Source organism: Gossypium hirsutum, chromosome D07 (genome assembly GCF_007990345.1).
Source record: "Gossypium hirsutum isolate 1008001.06 chromosome D07, Gossypium_hirsutum_v2.1, whole genome shotgun sequence".
Taxonomy (NCBI): domain Eukaryota; kingdom Viridiplantae; phylum Streptophyta; class Magnoliopsida; order Malvales; family Malvaceae; genus Gossypium; species Gossypium hirsutum.
Genome location: NC_053443.1, coordinates 46,624,654 through 46,649,118, shown reverse-complemented (window position 1 = coordinate 46,649,118; position 24,465 = coordinate 46,624,654). Strand labels below are relative to the sequence as shown.

General features: G+C 33.5%; 2 protein-coding genes across 2 annotated transcripts; both read right to left on the bottom strand.

Moving 5' to 3' along the window:
* Nucleotides 1-544: 544 nt before the first annotated feature.
* On the bottom strand, nucleotides 545-13,150 carry LOC107954826 (auxin response factor 8). The gene is made up of 15 exons (XM_016890510.2): nucleotides 12,643-13,150; nucleotides 12,500-12,556; nucleotides 12,257-12,369; nucleotides 12,050-12,148; nucleotides 11,910-11,966; nucleotides 11,657-11,812; nucleotides 11,501-11,585; nucleotides 10,284-10,374; nucleotides 10,017-10,181; nucleotides 9,821-9,943; nucleotides 7,034-7,109; nucleotides 3,761-3,908; nucleotides 1,955-2,919; nucleotides 1,673-1,863; nucleotides 545-884 (listed from the first exon to the last, which is right to left on the bottom strand). Exons 1-15 carry the CDS (start codon nucleotides 12,650-12,652, stop codon nucleotides 818-820), a joined length of 2,403 nt encoding a protein of 800 aa, XP_016745999.2. The 5' UTR covers nucleotides 12,653-13,150; the 3' UTR covers nucleotides 545-817.
* A 3,068-nt stretch (nucleotides 13,151-16,218) lies between these two features.
* Nucleotides 16,219-24,059, bottom strand: LOC121219173 (DNA-directed RNA polymerases I and III subunit RPAC2). The gene is made up of 4 exons (XM_041096865.1): nucleotides 23,978-24,059; nucleotides 16,901-17,021; nucleotides 16,721-16,797; nucleotides 16,219-16,640 (listed from the first exon to the last, which is right to left on the bottom strand). The coding sequence occupies exons 1-4, from the start codon at nucleotides 24,057-24,059 to the stop codon at nucleotides 16,465-16,467; spliced, it is 456 nt and encodes a 151-aa protein (XP_040952799.1). The 3' UTR covers nucleotides 16,219-16,464.
* Between the last annotated feature and the right edge of the window lie 406 nt (nucleotides 24,060-24,465).

Sequence of the window (24,465 nt, the reverse complement as noted above, 5' to 3'; positions counted from 1 at the left end):
TATGGCTGATGTCAATATCAGAGGCCTCCAAACATTGGAGGAATGCCTAGAGTTATTAAAGCAGGTCTTCGATGATGACGCCTCGCGTGTTCTCAAAATTCGCCCCATCAGAATTCCATCTGTGGATTAGGGCTTGAATGCTTAGGGTCTCCCCTCCTTTACTCGTCAAAAAAAAAAGTATAGTTAAAAAAAGTAAAATACCAACCAAAAGCATTTTGGGGCTGAAAAAAGCTAAAAATTTTTGCTTTTTGACATGTAAATAAGTACTTAAAATAAGTTGAAAAATTTTCTACACTGGTCTGTTCTTTATTACTTTTTAGGAAAAATATTTTTTAATGAAAAAACTCATCTAAAAAGCATTGAAGAACACAACCTTAGTTGCATCAAAATCCAAATTTCTTTCTTAACGCCTAAAATTCTAAGTTAAATCCGTGACTTCAACAAACTTTACGATCCGCTTCCATATTCATCCAGCTCATTCCGTATCACCTAGAAAGTACCCATTAATATTGATGAATGCAAGCCTCAGAAGAAACTTTGCAAGTAAAGCATGTAAACACCATAACCATTATGATATAACAAAAAGTCGTCACTAATCAAGTCAGGTTCTGATTTATAATAATGCTTGCACATCAGTAGGGAGGTGGTTCACACTAGGAGTGGATACTGCAAAAATCCACAGCAATTTTATTCTTATTCAACTCAACAAACAGGTACAGTCCACACAGACTCGTACATGATCTCAGCCACCGGAGCCAGTGCCTGCTGCTATTCATCTCCTGACCTCAAGATTGGCTAATAAGGCTTCCACCTTTTGCTATCCCATCTTCTGCACATCCTCTGGTGAAAGTATCTTTATGTACCAAACATTGTTCACAAATGCCCTGCATGTTTGGTTATCCAAACAAAATTTAACCATGCATTAGTGCGCTTAAATGCCGAAATGATAATCAATCAAATGTCATTGAAATGCGAGGAAAATTGTCCTAAGTTTTTAACTCAAAAACATGATTCAGACTCGTGACATTATAATCCAGTGTAAAAGGATATATGTACATGATGAGACAGTTGCTTAAGCCGTCATAGAAGAGATGATTGTATTTCCCCAATTAGTTTAAACTACTGCACGAAAAGTTGATCTGAATCTGAAAAACACCTCAAATACTAATCCAACTGGCTATGGCTGGGAAACCAAAAAAATCAACCACCCAAAACAGCTTAGCTCAAACCCCAAATTACACAAACCTAATCTATTAAAAGACTGAATCTAAAACGATCAAAACTTTAATTGATTTGACTTTTGAACAAAGTAATTTAAACTAAAATTTATAAGAACTCTTCCAAAATGGAAATAAGACCAATAGTGTCAATCAGGGAAAAAAGTAAACAGATAGAAAAGAATACACTAGGGAAAAGGAGGTCAAACTCATTGAGGGAAAAAACATAAAAAAGTTCTTTTTGGAGGGTGGGGGATGGAGGGATAATACTCTTAATACCATGAAAAGATCCAATCTAATAGAGGCGTATAAAAATGATCTCAATTTCATGCGTATAATGGGGATATGGTTTGAAATGCAATTCATTTCTGAGTTCTTCACTTGTGAATTATCTAACTAGCATCCCATGAATGCATGCGGAGTTTAACTAATTTATAACCATAATAGATACTTACTCCCATGGGTCGTCTCCAAGGAGAAGAATATCATTCTCCCTGTCGACAAATACAAGCTGCCAGCCTGATCTAAGAGGGTCTTCCAACTTCCCCTCAATTCCAAACATCTGAGCCAGCTCCTCTCGCAGCTCATGGTAGCTGCTGAACCGGGAGATGTCCAATGAGCGCCCCACCGACCCTGATTTATAAACCTACAGGAAAACAGAGACATAGATCATTATTATGATCTTGAGCAAACTATGATACATATAAAATACATTTTAGAAATCGCTTTTCATATACCTTGATAAATGTTTGAGATGAAGTTGGTGGGTCAACTTGCCCTGTGCTCTGCAACTCTGAAGAGTATTGCATGCAACCATACAAAGGATTCTGGAATGAGGGATCCCCTAATGGAATTGAGGGCATATCAGCTTCACTTGAAGATGTACTGAAACCATGCATTGAGGTGGGCAGTAGAAGGCCAAATGAATCGTCGTTAACACCAAAAACAGTAGAATTCTGAGCATCAGAGGTACCAATATCTAGCTCTATCGTAGCATCTTTTCCAGGAGAAACTTGTGGACCTGATGTTGAGCCAGCAAAGGCATTTACATCTGAATGAGCATACTTCGGAGCCCAGGACAGTTGGGGTAACTGGTCAGCTAGCATTGACTGACCAGTTGTGGAGAAGTTCAAAAGATTTGCACTGCTTTCAGGACACAATGAACCCAGCATATCCAGAACAGGGGGACCAGATCCTGAGTCAATAAAATCTGGTTTCAGAAATGATGAAGGCACATTCACCGGCCGCCTCTGCTGGTGCTGATCACTTTGAGTCGTGTTATGCTGTTGCTGAGCCAGTTCCTCCGATTGATTGCCTACTTGTTCCCGTCCAGGGACTGGGAGAAAACCCTCGATTAGAATTTGGGATTGCTGTGCCTGCACAATGTTGTGTGGAACTAACTGTGAAACAGACTGCTGCTGCTGCTGCTGCAACAGTAAATTATGGCTGCCTGGCTGTTGAACATATTGAAAAGATTGCTGCAACTGCTGTCTCAGCAGATCCCCACTTCCCAAGTTCTGCAACCCATTGGCCAGCATATGTTGGTACTGCAGATTATAATCATTTCCAGGGAAACTCAAATCTAGTTTCTGCTGCATCCATGGATGTGAGCAGATGGACTGAAGATTCAGAGATTGTAGTCCTTGCTCTCCAGATCCTCCCCTTAGCCACGTTAACCCATTAGATATATCATCTCTGTTATCTGCAAGAATATAACTATAATGCAAGATATCCAGGGAAACGTTAAAGAAAAAAACCCAATAGTAACAAGCATGTTACCATTAATCATGATCGAACTGTACAAGTTAAGGTAAGCAGTGAAAACCAATATAAGCCAGATGATAATCATTTTCTTTGATTTTGAAAATCACTTGTGCATATAGTAGTACAGCCTAATGGACTTTAAATACTGGCAGAGCATCTGAAATATCTCTAAAGTCGCTCCGACTTGTCATTTTTCTTGAAATACCCATATCCAACACCCATGTTCGATGCATATTTGAACTCAAGTATGAAGATATGAACCTCCAAGGACCCTTCCAACACATGGAAATTTTTAAAAAAAAAATGAACATACCGATGTCGACACATTCCCATATCCACCTTCATACCCAAGTCCATGTAGCTCTAAATTAGGTAGCACATCATCCTACCCTTGAAGAGAAAATAATTACCAGATACAAGTTTAATCAAGAATTGGAAAGGCTTTTGTTCAAAAGACTGGTTCCAATCTTGCTTTGAATGCACATTTTGACAATCTTAAGTTCACAGGCCCGATCATCAAACTTAAATCTTACCACATTAGAGTCATCCCTCAACTTCTAATCAAGGCTCTTGTAAAACAGGAAAAAAGTTATCTTTAGTTCCCCACATTTCTCTCTTCCCCTTCTGGAAGAGTTAAACACTCTCGCCTAAGGCAGCTATAAATCTTAATTCCACACCCCAAAACAAGATAGGTTAATCAATCTTAAATACATTAAATTAAAAATAAACTCCAGCCTTCAAAAAGGGGCTTCAGGATATAAACTTAGAAAGAACAATACCAAACAAAGATGAGGAACCCGGATGCCAAGGGCGTTTCAATCTGAGGGGAAATAGAGATGGATACATTGGAAATGTTGTTAAAGGCTCAATCTCCCACAATGATACCCTTGGCTGCCTCTCACCTGTTGTTGACTCATCCCAACCAACCTACACAAAGTAGTGGGCAGGAAATCAAACTCAGTTGAAAATTTTAAAAACTTCTCTTTTTCATGAGCAAGTAAAAACAAATTCCGAGTCATGTAAAATGCCATGCATTCTAACAGGACTTAAGGTAACTCTAGTACTGATGGGAAAACCTTAAGCATTTTGCATGAGTATTATCTTCCCAAAACTCACAAAATAGATATATACAAAGAAAGGTAAACCTAGGAAGACAATTTGGGACATAAGTTCAAATCGTTAGAAACTTGATACAAATAGATATAACAGATGCAGATGCCAATAAAATGTACTTTATTGTTATCCTATCCGAGCCATTGATGATAGACAACACAATATTAAACATGCTAATAACAAAAGCCTAATACACCTTTCTACCCTGGTTTTAAGGCCACTATAGAATAAAGTGCATCTCTAATATTCTTCCCAATTCTAAGGACACTCAAACCCACAAGGGACTAGAATGGATTAAATATGTTACTAAGTTACTAGAAGGTCTGGTTTAAAGTTCAATCAAAACTAGTTGAGAAAAGATTGGGAACAAAACAAAAGTTTTTGGAGTAATGTAGGGATTACGATGGAGTTTGGACGGCAAACTTATTTGACAGAAAAATCAAGTTTTTGGAAGTCTGTAACCTCACCCTTGAATGGTTTTACTCTAGGATTTTTATTTCTTTCTTCTTTTTTTTTTTTTTGCATTCCTTTTTTTTCTAAAATATATTTTTTTTCCTAGGAGAAACAAAGAGAGGCAACAAGAGAATGGTCAATGCAAGAAGCTAGTTTTACAAAGGGTTAATGTAATTTTTGGCTCCCAAACTTGGCAACTAGGTCCATTTTAGGCCTATGAATTTGGAAAATGTAAAAGTTTGATGATAGGGCACAATCTCAAGATGCCACATCATTAGATCTTGACGAAATCCAAATTCAGATACCAAAAAGAATCTACTTGCCAAGTTCAGATATCAAAATGAACTAAAAAAATGTACAAGTACCAAAGTAGATCTAATTGTCAAGTTAAATGGCCAAAAATTACATTAACCCTTTTACAAAATAGAAAATAAATCAAATCTAAAGCATGATTAATTTCAATAAACTGTTGCCTATTAAAAAGTCTAGAACTAATTTCAATAAACTGTTGCCTATGCACCCCAGGTGAGGCTGATGCACTGACTAAACTTTGGGGTTGGCTGGCGAAGGTGCTCCGACTTCTTTGAGGGTGGTGGTGTGAAAGAATGACAAAACTAAGATGGTGAGTACTATTTTTTGGGCTTCTAGGGTTTGAATATTTCGAAAAACCTGAAAATTTTGAGGATCAAATCTAGTTCAGGTTCTTGGACATGTTGAAAGCAAAGAATTTTGGAAAAAAAAAATAGAGAAGAATTGTAGAGAAGAAATGGCTTCTGTTTCTTGTGTGTATAATGATAAAAAGTACATGGCTATTTATACACTAAGGTGTAGCCTAAGGAAGGTTAGAGTAATTACAGAAAACAAAAACAAAACAAAATCAAATCACAGGGTTAAAGCCTATAGAACTGCTGTATAGGCAGCTGTTACTAATCTGTTAACACAGTATTTTTTGCAGATGTGACTAATCTGTCAACAAAAGCACTTCTAATTTTACATGCACAAATCTGAATCCAGAATGCAAGGATTTAAATTGCAATTGCTGCCACATTCTCTATCACATTTTTTGTTTGGGTTACTTATAGGAAACAAAAGAAAATAAATTATTTCCAAAAATCAATTGTTTATAAATCACCTAAATAAAGCCTAGATCTACAATTCAAATTCAGAACAACCTCCACTTCCATTGCCATCCACTATTCCAAATGGGTTGATTTCTTAGTATGCCTCTCCCACCACTCTCTCTTCCTCTTCACTGCTTTTTTGGAACCCTGAATCACCCATTGTTGCCATGAACTCCCACAGTCACCACCCCCTCCAATGGTTCCTTAAACAAAACCAATGTAGCAACAATAATGGCATACCATTTCCGCTATCCATTATTAAATCTCTTATTTGCAGACATGACAAGCCACCTGAGTCATGAATTAGATTTGCAGCCTCTATTTGGCGAATGGCAGTGGAAGTGGGCAGCACTACTGCAAAATAACAGCTGTCATTACTGCTATTCTATTTAGATTTCAAAATCTGATAGAATAAGCCAAACCCAAAACAAGTCAAACCCAAAACAACTAAACTCAAAATGGCCCATATGGACCCTAATATCATGTTGAAATGGTAAAAATAATTGGTAAGTTAAATGGTTTATCACATGTCAGTTAAGTAATGAGTTCCGTATGGTTTTCTGTTAAAGTTGGGTCCCTCCTATTCAAATTGGTTTTATGTAAGATGCTTTACCATGATATCAGAATCAAAGTTCATTTATGTTGTTTTTCTTGCCTAACCCCAAGTGAAGTTGACAATAGAGTTGTAAGAGAGACTATTCTCGCAAGCTATTCAAGATTTCATGTTCTTGTTTTCCTTAATTTGAGCTTGTAAATCGAGTAAACAAATTCAATTGAGCCAAGTGCAAATAGTTCAATTTCACCTTCAGCTGTACTTGAGCTGAGGACATGATAATCAAGTTCAAGCCCAATAACGAGCTGCGAGTTTCAAATAGAATTCGAGCTCAAGCTCAAGCTTTTCATTATTCAAGCTTAGCAGCTCAATTACAACCCTTTTTGATAATAAGGTAGTCCCTTTTTTATTATCCTAGATCTGTCGAGTATGAGTTTCTAATGATCTTATATTAAAGATAGGCCCCTCCACCTATTACCAATTGGTGTTAGGTTGCATGCTTTAACAAGAAAAATCTAAAATTTCTGAAACTAACTTATGCTTGGAATGATCTAAACATGAAATTACCAAACTAATGTATTTGCTATCTCTACCCATATTGGATAATCCTCCCACCTAAAACACTCTTTAATACAAGATTCTAACTTCACATAATCATCCAACTAGTCTCTGGAAATCATAGACATCAAACTATAAATCATGGATATTAAATGCAAGTGTATTTTTTTACACATGCATAAATAAAATAGAATATGGAATCATATTATCACAAACCATAAAAAAAATCCATGCATAAATATGCTAGCAATTACCTTCACAGACCGCCAATGGGAATTTGGCCAACGAACAGGATCCAAACTACTTATACCAGTTATTGTACCCATATACCTGGAGAAGGGGAAATTTGACATTTACATATAAACAAATAAATGGTCCAACATAAAACAGCATCTCTTTGGTGCCACATTATTGAGAGCTATGCATTGAAGTATTAAGAGTGCACTTTCAATGGCAAGCTTACCACAAACTCCAACTAGCAAAAAAATTTGAATAATGTTTGTTAAAACCAGTATTTCATTTAGGCAAAGAGTACAATTTGTATTCATGTCAAAAAGTTCCCACATTAAGCAATCTTCTCTAACAAATATAACATTTTAAAATCATACTAGCGTTCCTGATTCGCACCTTGCAGGAAAATACCTATAATCACTTTTAACATTTCCCCCGCTTTTCCATGACACATTTTCCGTTCTTGATTATTTCCATCTCACTTTTCTTCCATCATTCTTTTGTTTTTCATCTCTTACCTCTTCCCATTTTCTTAAAATCAACCCTTGGTCTCTTTTGTATCATACAGTCTCATTTTTCTCTGAAGCCTCAATATTATCTAAAAATAGTTTTTCTTACCATAATCAATCTGTATCAACACTACATTCTATTAGATACTCCAAAAGCATGTGATGTTATAATTTATGTTGTCACTCTCCTTGTATTTATCTTGAACTTTGCTCTCTTTTCGGTCCATATTATCCTAAAAAAATATAGCTTGGGTCAATATTTACTTTTACTAATTGAATTTATAATTTAATTTGTTCTTGAAGGTTTCATATCTGCATAAGAAACTTTTTCAAAAGAAGTTTTAACTATTCTGTATACTGAACAAAATTATTTTGATTTCTTTTCCAATGAAAAAAAAAAAGAGAGAGCAAGCAAGAGATTAGCTCCTCTTATCCAATCCCTTATCTCTCTATTGCCAAACAACCTATAAATTATAATTCAGTAAGAAAAAAGAAACAAACACAACTGCTCCTATGTGCATGAGAATTTTAGGTTTGGACATGACCTATCGGTTAAGATAAATTTGCATAAAAATTCAGGTACATCTTATGACAGAAAAGTTTAAACCTTGACCTAATATACATTATTTCTCACCATCCTGAAGTTCAAATAAATAACAAAATGTGGTATGGAATAGTAAAGCAAGGTGCAACAGCCAAAGTTTTATGAACCGTTATTCTAGTTGTACTGAAATCCACTTTTCTTTTAAGGTAAAATTAAAAAAAAAAGTTTCAAATACTAAACAAGGACTATGCTTCTTTCTCATGAACCTTTTACCTAATAATTGAAATCAGCAGCAGCATAAGTGACTAAAATGGTGGTATTGTTTCTTTATGATCTGCCACAAATTACACTATTATTTAAATCTTTTTACATATAATTGTAGCTTGTTTAATAATAAATCAAATCATCTTGGTATATATTTATGTTTTCATGCTCGAAGTAGTGATTTCTATTTTGTAGCAGTTTTTATTACATCTTAGATATCCAAATAAGGTTACATGGTCTTGTAGGACAAATCGGGAGCTAAAGATGAATATTCGGGCCGAAACTGCTGCCTATGTCATGACACCAAGACACCGATGTCGCAACAACGAAGAAAGAACCAAAAACAAGTCCTGGAGCGAAACTACCTGCTCTGTCGTGACACTGACCTATGTTGCAACACCGCAGGCCTATGTTGCAACACAACTTCTGCACAGCCCAAAAATCCTTGCATGTGATAGCTGCATTTTTTAGGGCAATTAGGAATATTTTTCCTAGTTGAACTCTAAATACTTCAAGGATAGTTTAGACACTTTAATATTCCGAGTTTATCCTATATAAAGGTCATTGTAACTAGATTAAACACACAATTTTAGGGAGACCAAAATTATTCTTAAGTTTTTATTTTGTTCTTAGTTTTATTTAGTTTACCTTATGTTCTTGTAATCGGAAGATCCTATTTCAAAGTGAGACTTTCGCAAGTGGAGATTGTTCCGGAACCACGCTTTCATCGATAAATCCATGAGCATCTCTTCCTCTTGTTCTATTATTTATATCTCTTTCATTAACTGGGTTAATAGAATGTTTGTGTAAATACTAGAATAATTTGTGTTTATTTATATCTTGCGCCTAATTAATTGATTGGAAGGTAGAGTTTCTTAGCGGATCAATTGATTGGGATAAGAAAAACTTAAAACCCTAGGCTTGAAGACCCTAGGAAGTTATATAGGTAGGAATGAACCTGAAATCGGTATTGCCTATCCGTGAAAACCTTACCCCAGCCTAGGCTAAAGGAGCTCACGTAGTTAAACCAAGGAATAGGAAAAGTCGACATATTAATCTAGTATTAGATTTAAACTTAATTCAGTTTAATTAGTTTATTATTATTATTATTATCATCTTGCTTTCAATTTAACACTACTAATTCGTGACTCAAGTAGATTAATAATTATTTTCGGTAATTGGCTTAATAGCAGTTTTCCCCGAACTGCAATCCCTTGGGTACAACCCTTGGAGTACTCTCAATACTTTGTTGTACTAACAAACTATATTACAATTTGACTTGTACACTTGCAAACACCGCCTAATTTCCCATCTTTTGTATACATACACAAGTTATTTGCCACCATATCACAAATTCAGAAGAAAAAAAAATACTAGTTAAAATAAAGAGATGGCTTTCAAGAACATGAAACAAATAAACAGGAGCAATTAATAGAATTGCATGAGATAAACCACTAAAATACTATTAAATGAACCATTAAGAACTATAATACCTACGAACACTTGATTCTTCTGTCTCAAAAAGCATCCGAAAACGCATCCCAACCGAGACACGTGTGTGGAAAACAGCTTTGACATATTTTGAAAGGGGTATTACAAAATCAGATGGGCTAGCCCTGCATATTAGAAAAACAAACTTGTTACAGATAAGGCATAAAGAAGAAATCAGAGGTAAGAAATCATCACCACCTTGGATTATAAAATACTGTAAAGCAGCTATTAGTTGCCGCAGCATGAGCTGCAGCAGCAAGTAGTCCAATGAGCATGCTATCACTAGATAAAACAGATGATGGCATTACAGTTTGTGGGCGAGTGGCACGGCGAATTCCCAAAAGAAGCTGGTTCTTTTCATTCCTATGACAGAAATTGACAAGTAACCCAACAAACTACAAGTACTGGGTATAATTGGGGAAAAAAAGTTCAGCAGCATGAGCAGGAAAAAAGGAAAGTGAATACCAAATAAAAAGAACAGAATCCCCTGCAACAAGTCTCTTGGCACTAACAAACACACTCCAGCCTGTAGTAAGAAGGTGGCGTTTAGGCTGTCCTGCAAGTTGTGTGACACCACATCAACTTAATAGTTGTACTACTAGATATATACTTTTAGTGTCCAACGAAAGAAAACCTAGTTTGTCACTAAATAGACATCTAAAGCAGATTACAAAAAGATGATGGAACCATAGTTCCCTTAACTACAGGCACAAAAGAACCATTACAGAAAATATCAAATGAATGCACTAAACTAGGAACCTCAGATACATAGAACATATAAAGTATTCAACTCAGAACAAAATTTAGGATATGAAAACTTCAGTAGATATGCTTTTGAGTTTTTAAGTTTATCGAACAATTGTTAGTTCCAAACCTTGCGGAGTTAAACCACTTAGCGACAAGATTTTCATTATCTATGGTGAAAACTTATATCTGGATCTAATTACATATTGCAATAATGACTAAACAGAGTGGCAGCAACTTCCACGTTCTCTTAAAGTATGTATCACAAACTTAATTGGCAGCACATTGATCTTCCGGGTCTGTCAGCATCTTCAACTAATCTATGGCTTCAAGGTTCCTTAACATTTGAAAGTTGATGTTCAACTAAAGCAATGTATCAATCTTCATTTTTGCAAATTATTACCGTGATTTTGCACAAGATCCACATTTTATTTCTGTGCCAAAGATTCTAAATTTAGCTTGGAGCCAAGTTGAAATACATCAAAAGCACTGTATCTCTAGAAAGGCCAACCATAAAGCTAAGGAGATAAAAAAAATGACTTAAAACCATATGCACTAGGCACTTTGAAAGACTTCAATACAAAGTAAGTTGCATGGTAGACTAAGAATACGACCCTGTTAACTCTCTTTTTTGAACCATCAAGTACTATTAACCAAACCCAATCCATCTCCATTAACCGAAATCCAAGGAAATGCCATTCAACATGAACACAGGCACAAACCACAAGTCAAATGCCTCATTTACACCAATCATAAATTTATAATTCTATGAAAAAATCTTTATGACTGATAAAGATAAAGAGATCCACAGGGTAGAGAGAAAATTTCAAACACATAAAAGGAAAGGTGGATTGGAGATTTAGGAAAAAAGAACAAAGCATCTATAAATGATTATAACTATGAGAATGGTTTTGATGGGACCAGCAGTTGAAACTAACCTCTAAATATATGTCTAAATTTCCACTCAATGTCATGAAGATCCCTTGCAATAAGTTCCTGAGCTGGAGGCTGCTGTGAGAAGTCCTGCAAACAAAGAAAAAACACATCAGCACCATGAAACCGGTTTAAAGGTAGAGATATAAGACATCAACTACCAGCGGCGGAAAGACTTTCTCAGCCGCACGACGAGGAACAGAAAAACCACCATGGGTACTAGTGTCACTTGCTGTCAGTGTCTTGTAGAAATAATTGGTTGGCTGCTTGCTTGGAATTCCCAACTCCATAGGAAGAAATGTATCCTTCTGCTCTTCCTACATGAAAAATATAGATGAGGGCAAAAAAGAAAAAACATATAAAACAAAACCAAAAAGGGTACATTGAAGTGATGAAGAAAGCAATGGTTCTTACAGGCGTCAAAGGCTGCAACGACATTTGGGCATATACTTCATCTGTCTCAACATCAGCCTGAGATTATGACATGCATGAAGTGTTTTTAACTCCTGAGGCATTGAATGACTGAAAATGAAGAGAAAAGAAAAAGAACTTACGTGCATGGTAACATTTTGGAGCTGACATATCAACTGAGGAGGCAAGTCGGGGTAATTCGGAATGTGGGTGTCAACTTCCTTGTTAGTGGTGGCTGCTACCTGCAAATTGATCACATTTTGCATTGTATTTGGAACTAACAAACGTCACTACGACCCAGAAAGAAGAAAGAGAGAGATTTAGTAAAGTAAAAAGAACAAGAAAAAAACCTGCTCGCTATGACCCTGAGGAAAGTAGACCACACGGGTCCCCACAGTTGGTAGACAAACCAGTGGGCCAGCGCAGGCATGCCATAGCTCTGAGTTCAAGCACTTGTTTTCCCCTAACAATCATTCATTATAATTCGATTAATGAAGAAATCAAAATTTACATGCAAATGTATCAAGATTTAGCTACATGAACAGGTGACACTTCAAAATTTTTGAACAAAATAAAGAGAGAGAAAAGAATACCTTCATGAGCCTGCTGACCCTGGCCTGATGATGAAAGCTTCATATCAAGCTTAGTTTCTAGTTTGAAAGAAGGGAAAAAAACGAAATTGAAGTGTTGTTATTCTAAAATATAATTTAAAAAAAAATCCAACAAAAATCCCAACCTTCACTCATGCAGCAATTGGCAGAGGAAATAACGAAAAACCCTGAAATTTTAAAACAAAAGAAAGAAAAAAGGGAACCCCATTTTAGATCTCAAGGTCGGGAACTGGAAGAAGAAGGAAATGAGAGAGTTTCCTCTTCTTCTTCCATAGCAGTAGCGTGGGTATAGGGTTGTACTGAAGCAGCAATAAAACAAAAAGCAGAGAAAAGGGAGAGTTAAGAAGAGTTTGGAGGAGAGACAATCTGAGCCGTTGGGTGATCCGTACGGGAGCATCGGAGCGTCCATTGAAGGTATGATACGACAGCAGGGCATGTGCCACCATCCTTCAATGGTCACTGTCACAAGTACCGATTGATTGCCTCCATTATACTTTATATGAGGGAGAATTATCAACAGGTGTAGTCCTTTTCCATCCATAAATATTATGCCCTTCACACGAAATTTGCTTCATTACTGACATTCATGTATCTTCTTTCTCTTAAAACAACACATATATAATGTCATATGTGTGCGTAAATTTATGCTGCAGAAAATAGAATTATTAGTTTATTATCTTTGACTTTGGATAAAAGAATATCAAACAAAAGTCCATGGCTGTTCTACTTTTCTCTATCCACATTGTCTTACGTGTATATATTATTAATGGATTAGATGAGATATCCCAAGCTAATTTGGTTGGATAAATTATAAAAATATTTTTTAATTAAAATAAGTTAAATTATTTGAAAATATTTTTTTATTTTTTATTTAATAAAAGAGAATAAATTATATTAAGATCATTCTAAAAAGTATAGTTTTTAGACACCAATAAAATAGTGCCACGTCATTAAATTTTAAAGATAACAAAATATTATTATACACTCATCTATATATAATATCTTCTCCAACTTAATTTAATTTTAATTAAATTACTTAAAATAATTAATTTTTTAAATTATAAACAAACATTTTCTTCTTTTACAAAATTTAATTATTTTATTTCTTTTCATAAGTTAATATTTTTATTTTTGTACAACTAATTTTTAAAAAAGTATTTTTTTTGTAATTCTTTTCATGTAATTGACACATAATTTTTGTTATTATTTCACTTTAAATCCAGAACCTCGAATCTTAAACCTTGAATCCCAAATTTCAGGTTCAAGGTTTGGGTTTAGGATTTAAGGTTTAGGGTTCGAAGTTTAAGATTTAGGTTTAGTGTTCAAGGATTTGGAGTTTAGGTTTCATGTTTAAGGTTCAAGGGTTCGGGGTTGCGAGTTACGAGTTTGAGATTCAGGGTTCGAGGTTTAAGTTTAGGGTTCTATATTTAGAGTTCAGGGTTCGAGATTATCAAAACCATGTGTCAATAACATAAAAAAGATTGTCTAAGAGCACGTTTGGTTCGCTGTAATGGAATAGAGGCGTAATAGCAAATCAATTGTTTGGTTGAATGTAATGGAATAGAAGCGTAATAGTATTCTTGTGTTTGGTTGAATGGAATGGAAGTGTAATAGCATAATGGAAAAAATTAAAATGACTAGAATACCCTTAGCATAAATTTGTTTAGGTAAATAATTATTGTTATTGTTATTAAATTTTAATAAGATTATTAATATCAATAATAAATAATTTAATCATATTTTAACATAATTATTATTAAATATATTATAATTAAAATATATAATTTAATAAAATTCCTAATAATCAATATTCTTATATGAATTTATATACTCCTTTCCTTTTATATATTAATATACCACATTAACCGGTTTATATTTATATTAATGGCACAAAAAATTTGGGAGAAGATTTTTGAGGACTGCTTTTGTTTACAAATAACATCATTCATTCTGGGGGGAAAAAATTATGAATGAGCATACTTATTAATTACCTTTTTATTTTGTACTGAAGTAGTTGCCAATGGTTCAAAAGTCGATATATATGTAATGTTATTAAAATAATATTTTTTATTTTAATTAATTAAAAATATTTTTAATTAATGCGGTGTATATAAATATACACATTTAATTAGTTTTATTTTTAATAAATTTTTTCTAATTTATTCATTCAATTTTAATCACCTTACAATTTATTCATTGTATTATATCTACTGATCCAATTTTAATATATTGAATATTTGTTTTTTAATCAAGTTCTTTACTTGATTATATCTAATGTTCCAATTTTAAAAAATTCGATTAAAATTTTCGAACTACATCAACTTAAGAAATTCGATCCCAAATTCAAATTAAATATACCAATAAAAATCAACTTACTACATCACCACTTGCAAAATATAACTCTCCAAACATTACTATGGAGTAAACAAAAAAAAACAGAACATATATATGTCTTACAATTTTTCTTTAGTTTAGAAGGTTTGATAAGTTACCAAACCTCTTGAATTGCAACTACAGCTTCAGCTTGCCAACGATTTATGTCTGGAGCAAATCGGTAGCTAACAGTCCAATACCTACAAAATTCCACATAGAACATCAATTTACTGGAACAACAGTGGTCAGGATAATAATATATGACTTATGTAACTATTACACAAGTAATGGTACTATGACTTGAGAACAATTCAGCGACAACATGAAACTGGAAAAAGATCATCAATACAAACTACTATAGTAGCAATAAAATTATTATTGCAATTCCACCCAAAGTATATGGATGACATCCCATTGCCTCAGCACTAACATAGCACATTATTTTTCTTAATTGAACAATTGGGCAATAAACTGATTTAAACAACAAAGTTGAGTTAGTAAAGGAAGATATGGCAGCTATTAAAAAAAAACATATCTTACATCTAGATCATACTTTTTAAAACAATCTTCACATAGTGCCCTATCATATGTCCTCTTTGTTTTATTTATTTTCCACATTAGCATGTTGCATCAAAGTTGGACATTGACAACAAATATGCCCCTCACTATAATCACTAAGGAGGAAATATTTATATTGGTAGACAGTGCCATACTGGTTGGAAAACTACTGGTTTTTTGTTGAGTTAGGAGCTCTGTCAATGGAAGAAACAAATGTATAATGATTTGGTACCGGAAGAGACAACCGAAGCAATGAGCCCAATGAAGTTAAACACCATTTCAAATAACTTTAAAGGTTTCTAGCAAGCAGTGAAAGATTTTATAGGTTCTGGAAAACAAATGCAAAGTGAAACTCAATCATTCAGTTAGTTGATTGTGTGGTTCTGTTTTGGTTTTAGAAGTGTTCAAACCACCGTGAGGCAATCTTAATGTAGAAGACATGAAATATTATAGTTTGTGCGGAAATGTGCATAAGAATATTGTGTATTGTTGTTGTATTTGATTGTGGAGCATATGCACAGTAATCCCAGAATTTGTAATTGATAACTCAAGGAATAGATATGATTTCTGCATTTACCTGTTACAAAATGGTTGAGTTGATGTTTATCGATGCTTAATGCAAGCTAGCAAGCAGGCTGAGGACGCTCCTAAGAAGATAATCAGAGTTCAAAACGCTGTTGGAGATCCATACCACATTTGTCGAAGCCAGGAGAAACAACTTCGAACTTGATGAAACCAAACAGAAAATCCCCACAGCCTGAAATAGTGGATGCTAACAACATGCTATTGTATTCTCCCTAACTCATTCCTTAAATATAAATAGGTTTGTGCAAGCAAGGTAAACCGAATAGCTTGCATAGGCAACTCTAGTTTGCAAATCCAATGAAAATAGTTGATGATAAGTGAGATATCAAACGAAAAGCTTTTGATATGATAACAAAAAGAAGTAATTCAGATTGAGCTAATGACCACATGATAGTCTTAAGATGTGAAAGATAGATGGTAGGAAATCATTTTCATTCACTCTCTTCTGAATCATCACCACTACTGTCTTGTGAATCAATTTTCATAGCCTTCACAACATTGCTTGCTTTAAAATCTTCAACAGCCTTGTCAAAAGTGCACCTCACATGCCTACACATCAACATTAGATTTTGACATGCATCTTTCAATACCTCTCTTGCTGGATCACCTACAAATTTTCACATAGAACAACTAAAGGAACTTGAACCCAACCAAAGTACTTGAAAAAGAGTGTTATATTGAGTTTACCAGTGGTTTGAACTATAATATTAACTCGAGCCTCTAAAGGATGAGGAATACTGTAGCCACAGAATGTAACCCTTGGGCTGCACAACATAAAAATGATAGCTTCCACTTTCAATACAAATCACTTAAAACAAAGAAAACCCAGCATGAATCAAAGCCAAAAACAGAGGTGAGTGAACTGACTCTTGATTCAAAGTGAATCTAACAACGTTAGCTATGGTATGATCTTCATCAGTTAAAGAAAAAGTGGCAGGACTATTATCAGTGAAAGACCCGTGTTCTATTGTTTCCTTTAATCCAATTTCTAGATTTCCAAACCAAGAAACAAAACTATTAAAAGGATGAAATTTAATCCAATAATCATTGGGAAAACATATTTTTAAATAAAAAATAAGGTTGTATCTTCCTTACCGGTTCCAATGGACAGAACATAGTTTCACCGATAGAGAGGAACAGAAAACGTGAGAAGGAGGCTGCTTTCTGATTGGTGTTCAAAGTCCAGTTGTAACGCCAAAGAGAGGTAAGACAGAAAGGTAGAAGCGTGAATCGGTGGAGATAGAAAGGTAAGACAGAAAGGTGAGGAGAGTGGAGAAGAAAGGTAGAAGGAAGAAACAGAATACGGTGGATTTTGGGTAAGACAGAAGCGTGAATCAGGAGGGTAAAACAGGGACCAAAACTCAATCCAGACCTAAACTAAGCACAAGGAAGGGATTGGAAATCGGTGGAATTTGGGGATTAGATCAGTAATGGAATAGACCCGTATTAGGCTAATACACCCAACCAAACAATGTATTGAGTGGGGCCCACGATTAGGGGTGTAATGGCTATGCCAATACACCCAACCAAACATGTTGTAAATGTAATTAAATAATTAGAAAAAGGGCCCTCAATAATGTGGTGAGAAGGATCCATAAAATAATTTCTCTATGGATGGATGTATAATAATAATCTCATGTCTTTAAAATTTGATGATGTGACCAAATTTTATTGGTGCCTAAAACCATTAATTTTTAGGATCATCATTATGTAAGTTATTCCCTTAACAAAATTTGAACTTACATAAATTAATTTTTTTATTTTTATATGTTAAAAATGGGTTTTTTACCAAAATAATACAAAAAAAAGGAGGCTGATGGATGGGAATAAAAAGGCGGCACCAATGGTGCCTTTCCCATAGGCGGCATAGGACTAAAATGTAATGTTCTAAGGTTTCAAGGACCTGATGTGCAAATTTACCATTTTGAATTTTGAAAGTGAATTGGTGCCGCCTATGAGTGTGGCGGCACTAAAGTTGAAATGTGGCTAATTGCCTTCTAAGCCCTCCTTATTTATTATTTTCTTTTTATTCCCCTTCAACTCACTTTTTTATTTAATAAACAAGCCCTCAACCTATTTTTGTAGTTAAATAAGCTCTTAATCTATGATTTTTTACTCATAAAAGCCCTTTATTTTATTATTAAAGTAAATATATTTTATGTTTATGTGAATTTGGTGAGAATAATTTATTAAATAAAAAATTTACTAAATTTGATGAGAATAGTTTATTAAATAAAAAAAATTATGTTTATCAAAGGCTTATAGCTATAATAGTCCCTTAAGAAAAAACCAAAAAAAGTTACTAAGCCCCTTGACTTAATTTGAACCCAGTTGAGCCCTTATCATTAACCTGAAAAATTAATTAAGCTCTTACATTAATAATTTTCACATTTCGTTACATTAACCATTAAAATCAATTAACGGACCAATTAGATGACGAAATATGACAGGTTGTGATTTAATCTTTTATATCTCCGATAAAAATCATAAAAATATCTATCTATAATATATATAAAAGCACGAGTATTGAAAAAACTTTTGAACTGACAAAAATATCCTTTATTGTTAATTATATTACTAAACTACATTAGAATAATAATTTATTAATATTATTATATAATAATAAAAAGTAAGATTAATTAAAATAATATATTAATGTGAAATTAATTAATTTGGTCATATATTATAAAGGCTTTACTTAAAAAACATAATATATTATTAATTAATAAAACTATAAATCTATAAAATCATTGAATATAATTGGATGAATTTAAAATAATAAGAATTCAAGTTTTTTAATTAAATAAAAATATTTTTTTATATATAAATACTCTTTATAAATTTAAAAATAATTATAATTTAATAGAAGTTGTGAGAATTATATATTTCAAAATAATTATAATTTAAACTACAATTATTATTAAAAATATTGTGCTAATTTTAAAATAGAATTGTTATTTAAATAGAACTCTAAGCATAAAATATAGAAATAAGGCAAAAAAATTTGTGATAATTATAATTATAATTTATTGTTATTAGTTAAAATATTTGACGATGCTACTTTTGTTAAAGTAAAGTAGAGTTATTACTTAATTAGAATTTTAAGTATCTTAATTATCACTTAACTAATATTAGATTTAATTAAAAAAATTAATAGAAATACCAGGCATGCTTTATTGAAAAACCAAAAGTAATAATAAAACTGATCACCCATAAATGTAATCCAAATAGAAAAAATAAACTATAATTATAAACTATTCTCATCAAATTTAGTAATTTTTTTTATTTAATAAATTATTCTCATCAAATTCACATAAACATAAAATATATTTACTTTAATAATAAAATAAAGGGCTTTTATGAGTAAAAATCATAGATTAAGAGCTTATTTAACTACAAAAATAGGTTGAGGGCTTGTTTATTAAATAAAAAAGTGAGTTGAAGGGGAATAAAAAGAAAATAATAAATAAGGAGGGCTTAGAAGGCAATTAGCCACATTTCAACTTTAGTGCCGCCACACCCATAGGCGGCACCAATTCACTTTCAAAATTCAAAATGGTAAATTTTCACATCAGGTCCTTGAAACTTTAGAACATTACATTTTAGTCCTATGCCACCTATGGGAAAGGCATCATTGGTGCCACCTTTTTATTCCCCTCCAACAGCCTCTTTTTTTTTTGTACTATTTTAGTAAATAAAAAAAAGTTTATAATATTTTGATATTTTTTATTTTTTTTTGTAATATTTTAGTAAAAAACCCGTTAAAAATAAAATTCACCAAAAAGCAATATTAGGAAATAAAGTAAAGATCAAACTAGTTGTACCTTCAACTCTGACGCAATGAATTGAACTGTCTTTATTATTATTATTATTATTATTATTATTTGTGTATTTTAATGTTTTGAAAGGGCAATTAACCAATAAAAGCCTCTTTTTTTCAAAAATTATCGAAATGGGCCCATTTTTTAATTATTTACCGGAATGGTCCTTTTTCCGGGAAATCGCGTCCACGTCAGCACGATGTCAGGGTACGCGTCAGGAAATCGCGTCCACGTCAGCGCGAGATGCTGACGTGGAAGGAAATCGCGTCCTTGAGAGTGCGATTTCCTTACAAGTAAGCATCTCGCGCTGACGTGGACGCGATTTCGGCCCGCGCGTGAACAGTACCCAACGGTCAAAAAAATAAAATACCGGGCCCATTCGATAAATTTTAAAAATATAGGGCTTTTTCGGTATTTTGAAAAAATAAATTTTGAATCTTTTTGTACTTGCACTACACCAAATCTGGTTTTTAGCGGCGGTTGTAGCGGGGTTTATACAAAAAACGCCGGTAAAAGTCGAGCATTAGCGGCGCTTAAAGGAAATTGCCGATAAAGACTGAGCATTAGTGGCGTTTTTTAAAGAACGCCGCAAAAAATAAGCATTAGCGGCGTTTCCAGGAAAAACGCCGCAAAAAATAAAATACAACGGCCTCATTTAGTGGCCTTCGGTGGCCTTAGTAGCGTTTTTGGTCTAACACCGCTAATGGTCTGTGTTTTTAGCAAAATACAATGGCATCGTTTAGTGGCCTTCGGTGGCCTTAGTGGTATTTTTTGTCTAGCGCCGCTAATGGTCTGTGTTTTTAGCAAAATACAACGGCGTCGTTTAGTGGCCTTCGGTGGCCTTAGTGGCGTTTTTGGTCTAGCGCTGCTAATGGTCTGTGTTTTTAGCAAAATACAACGACGTCGTTTAGTGGCCTTCGGTGGCCTTAGTGGCGTTTTTGGTCTAGCGCCGCTAATGGTATGTGTTTTTAGCGGAATAAAATACAACGGCGTCTTTTAGTGGCCTTCGGTGGCGTTTTTGGTCTAGCCCCGCCAATGGTCTGTGTTTTTAGCAAAATACAACGGCGTCGTTTAGTGGCCTTCGGTGGCCTTAGTGGCATTTTTTTTCTAGCGCCGCTAATGGTCTGTGTTTTTAGCGGCGTTTTCAGAAAAAACGTCGCAAAAAATAAAATACAACGTCGTCGTTTAGTGGCCTTCGGTGGCCTTAGTGGCATTTTTGTTCTAGCGCCGCTAATGGTTTGTGTTTTTAGCAAAATACAACGGCATCGTTTAGTGTCCTTCGGTGGCCTTAGTGGCGTTTTTGGTCTGGCGCCGCTAATGGTCTGTGTTTTTAGCGGCGTTTTCAGGATAAACGACGCAAAAAATAAAATACAACAGCGTCGTTTAGTTGCCTTCGGTGGCCCTAGTGGCGTTTTCTAGAAAAACGCCGCAAAAAATAAAATACGTCGTTTAGTGGCCTTCGATGGCCTTTTACCTTAATTGGGTTATTATTTATAATAATTATTTAAAATTGAACTTATTTCTAATTGATTATTTAAATTCTTCCAAAAAAATAACACGTACAAATAATTTGAAATAAAACACTTAGAAAAATGAAAAGACTATTATTTAAAATAATTTTAAAATTATTTGGGTACATGATTAGTAAGTGTTTTTTAATTTATATTTAAAAAACTTATTATATAATCGTAAAAGAGATCTTCTTAATTTTAAAATGTTGAATTAATTATCACTATAGTTTAGGGTTTTCAATTTAGGGTATATGAGTTAGGGGTTATATATGAGTTAGGGATTTGGGGCCGAGTTTACGAATTCAGGGGTCGGGTTAGGGTAGTTTTGGGTTTAGATTATTAATTTTTATTTACATTTTAAATATGTTATTATGTAGTTGTAAAAGATAATAATAAAATTGTTTACAGTTTTTAATTACTTTATGATATATGAGAAATTTAAGAATTAAGGCCGGTTTAGGAGTTCATATAATTTTAAGGTTTAGGGAGTACTATATATATGGATTTATATATGGATTATAGATTAGGGGTTTTGCTTAATTAAGGGTTGGCCGGGATTTAAGGTTTAGGGGTTAGGGGTTATATGTTAGTGGTTAAGACTTAAGGATTTTGTGTTTAAGGTTTCAGGGATCGGGTTACGATTTTGGTTTAGATTAATTTTTTTATTTATATTTTAAATATGTTCTTATGTAATTTTAAAATATGTATAATTTAGGGTTTAATTAATTATGCCTTGAGAGATATATATAATAGATAGAGTACTTAAATATTTATATCCCTTCAATGATTAATTTAGGCGGGTTTAATAAGATTAAAGTTTAACTGAAATTTTGAATTTTATACAATTAATTAATGCTTTTTAATGTTTAGGGAGTACTATATATATATGGATTTAGGGATTATAGATTATGGATTATGCTTAACTAAGGGTTGGCCAGGATTTAAGGTTTAGGGGTTAGATGTTAGTTGTTAAGATTTAGGGATTTAAGGTTTAAGGTTTCAGAGGTCTGGTTACAATTTTGGGTTTAGATTAATTTTTTTATTTATATTTTAAATATGTTCTTATGTAATTGTAAAAGATGTATAAATTAGGGTTTAAATTATGCCTTGAGAGAGATATATATAATAGATAGAATACTTAAATATTTATATCCCTTCAATGGTTAATTTAGGCGGGTTTAATAAGATTAAGGTTTAACTGAGATTTTGAATTTTATACAATTAATTAATGCTTTTTAATGTTTAGGGAGTACTATATATATATGGATTTCGGGATTATAGATTATGGATTATGCTTAATTAAGGGTTGGCCGAGATTTAAGATTTAGGGGTTAGGGGTTAGATGTTAGTGGTCAAGACTTAGGAATTTAGGGTTTAGGAGAGGACCAAATTAACTAAAGGAATTAAATTAAAATAAAATAATAAAAATGAAATAAAAACGCTAAAATTTATAATTTTATGTAAAATTTATAAATTTTAGTTAAAACACTAAAAATTATAATTTTTAGTACTATATTATAAGTATTACTTAACAAAACCATGGAATAGAAAAACGGAGCCGTTTCAATAGAAAATTTGATGTAATAGTGGCGTTTTCACTAAAAACGCCACAATAAACGAGTCATTGGCGGCGTTTTTGTTCCAAACGCCGGAAAAAATTCTTAAACTTTTTAGAAAATGGCGTAGCTTTGTGCGATTTTAATGGCTTTAGCGGCGCTAGATGAAAACGCCACTAAAGGTGGGTGCGCATTAGCGGCGCGTTGATAAAAACGCCGCAAATTTTGGCCTTTGGTTTAAACAAAACGTACCGTTTTATCAGGGCATTCGTGGCGTTAGGCTGAAAACGCCGCAAAGTTTGCATCTGTTGTAATTAATACGCCGTCGTTTTTCAATCCCTCGCAATTAATTTTTATTTACCTTAAATACAAATAATAAAAAATTAATCTAATTAATTAATAAATAAGATTAAAATAGAAAATAAAAATGAAATTAAAACACTAAAACTGTTAATTTTATCTAATTTATCATAAATATTACTTAAATGAAACTAATAAATAAGTTAAAAAAATTAATATATAACATTTGAGTTTTTAGGAGAGTACCAAATTAACAAATGGAATTAAATTTAAATAAAAATAAAAATGAAATAAAACACTAAAATTTAAAAATAGTAGTGAAAACACTAAAATTTATAATTATTAGTACTATATATTATAAATATTACTTAACAAAACTAAGGAATATCAAAACGGCACCGTTTTTAAGAAAATTTGATTTCATAGTGGCGTTTTCATTAAAAACGCCGCAAAAAACGAGACATTAGCGGCGTTTCTGTTACAAACGCCGCACAAATTGTTAATGTTGTAGCCAAAATGGCGTAGCTGCAAATTATTGGCCTCTGGTTTATACAGAACGACGCCGTTTTCTCAGGCCATTACTGGCGCTATTCTAAATCGCCGCAAATCTTCAATATCTTGTAATTAAGACGCCGTCGTTTTTGTAACTTGCAAATTTATTTCTGCTTCCAAATTTCCTCATACCCGAAAACCTTGATTCAAATCCCATTCCCCTCCCTATTTTCCCCAAAATTCCCCCAAATCAAGAACCCTAGCCTGCTGCCGTCAACGACCCGAACCTTTCCCAAATCTGTTGCACTGTCGTCGACCGTCTCTTTTGCCGGTGCTCGTCTACCATCGCACTCGTGGACCGTCGCAGGGCTCTACCGTCGCACTCCTCTGCCGTCGGAAAAATCAGTAAGATTCTTCTATTTTGCTAAAAAATCATCCGGTTGTATTGAGCAATGTTTTTATACCCGTTTATTTCTCAGCAGTCTTTTCTTGAGCAATGTATTGAATTAATATAGTTAGATCGACTAATTGGGTAAAAAGAAAAAGAGCCGTGTTGAATGAGTTAATCTTCGCAAAACCAAATAGAAATAAGAAGAATTTGTTAAATGGCTCTCCCAAGGTCCAAATCGAGTGGTTAAAAGATATAGTGCGTTCCTCATCAACGGATTCAGATTTCATACAAAATATCGCGAGAGGTTGAGGAGAACACAAAATTGTGGAATAGTTGTTAATTCTGCAATTACAAGTTATGC

Bases quoted from the DNA above. Each gene is read 5' to 3' on its own strand.
- LOC107954826 (XM_016890510.2), bottom strand. The intron at 3,909-7,033 runs GTAATTGCTAGC...TACTTTGTGTAG, and splicing joins CCCATTGGCGGTCTGTGAAG to GTTGGTTGGGATGAGTCAAC. The intron at 885-1,672 runs GTAAGTATCTAT...CCAAACATGCAG, and splicing joins CTTGGAGACGACCCATGGGA to GGCATTTGTGAACAATGTTT.
- LOC121219173 (XM_041096865.1), bottom strand. From the start codon at position 24,059: ATGGTAGACGAGCACCGGCAAAAGAGACGGTCGACGACAGTGCAACAG. The intron at 17,022-23,977 runs GCTAGGGTTCTT...TTGGAAATCTAG, and splicing joins CGGGTCGTTGACGGCAGCAG to AAATTGGATTAAAGGAAACA. The intron at 16,641-16,720 runs GTAAACTCAATA...GAAAATTTGTAG, and splicing joins TATTATAGTTCAAACCACTG to GTGATCCAGCAAGAGAGGTA.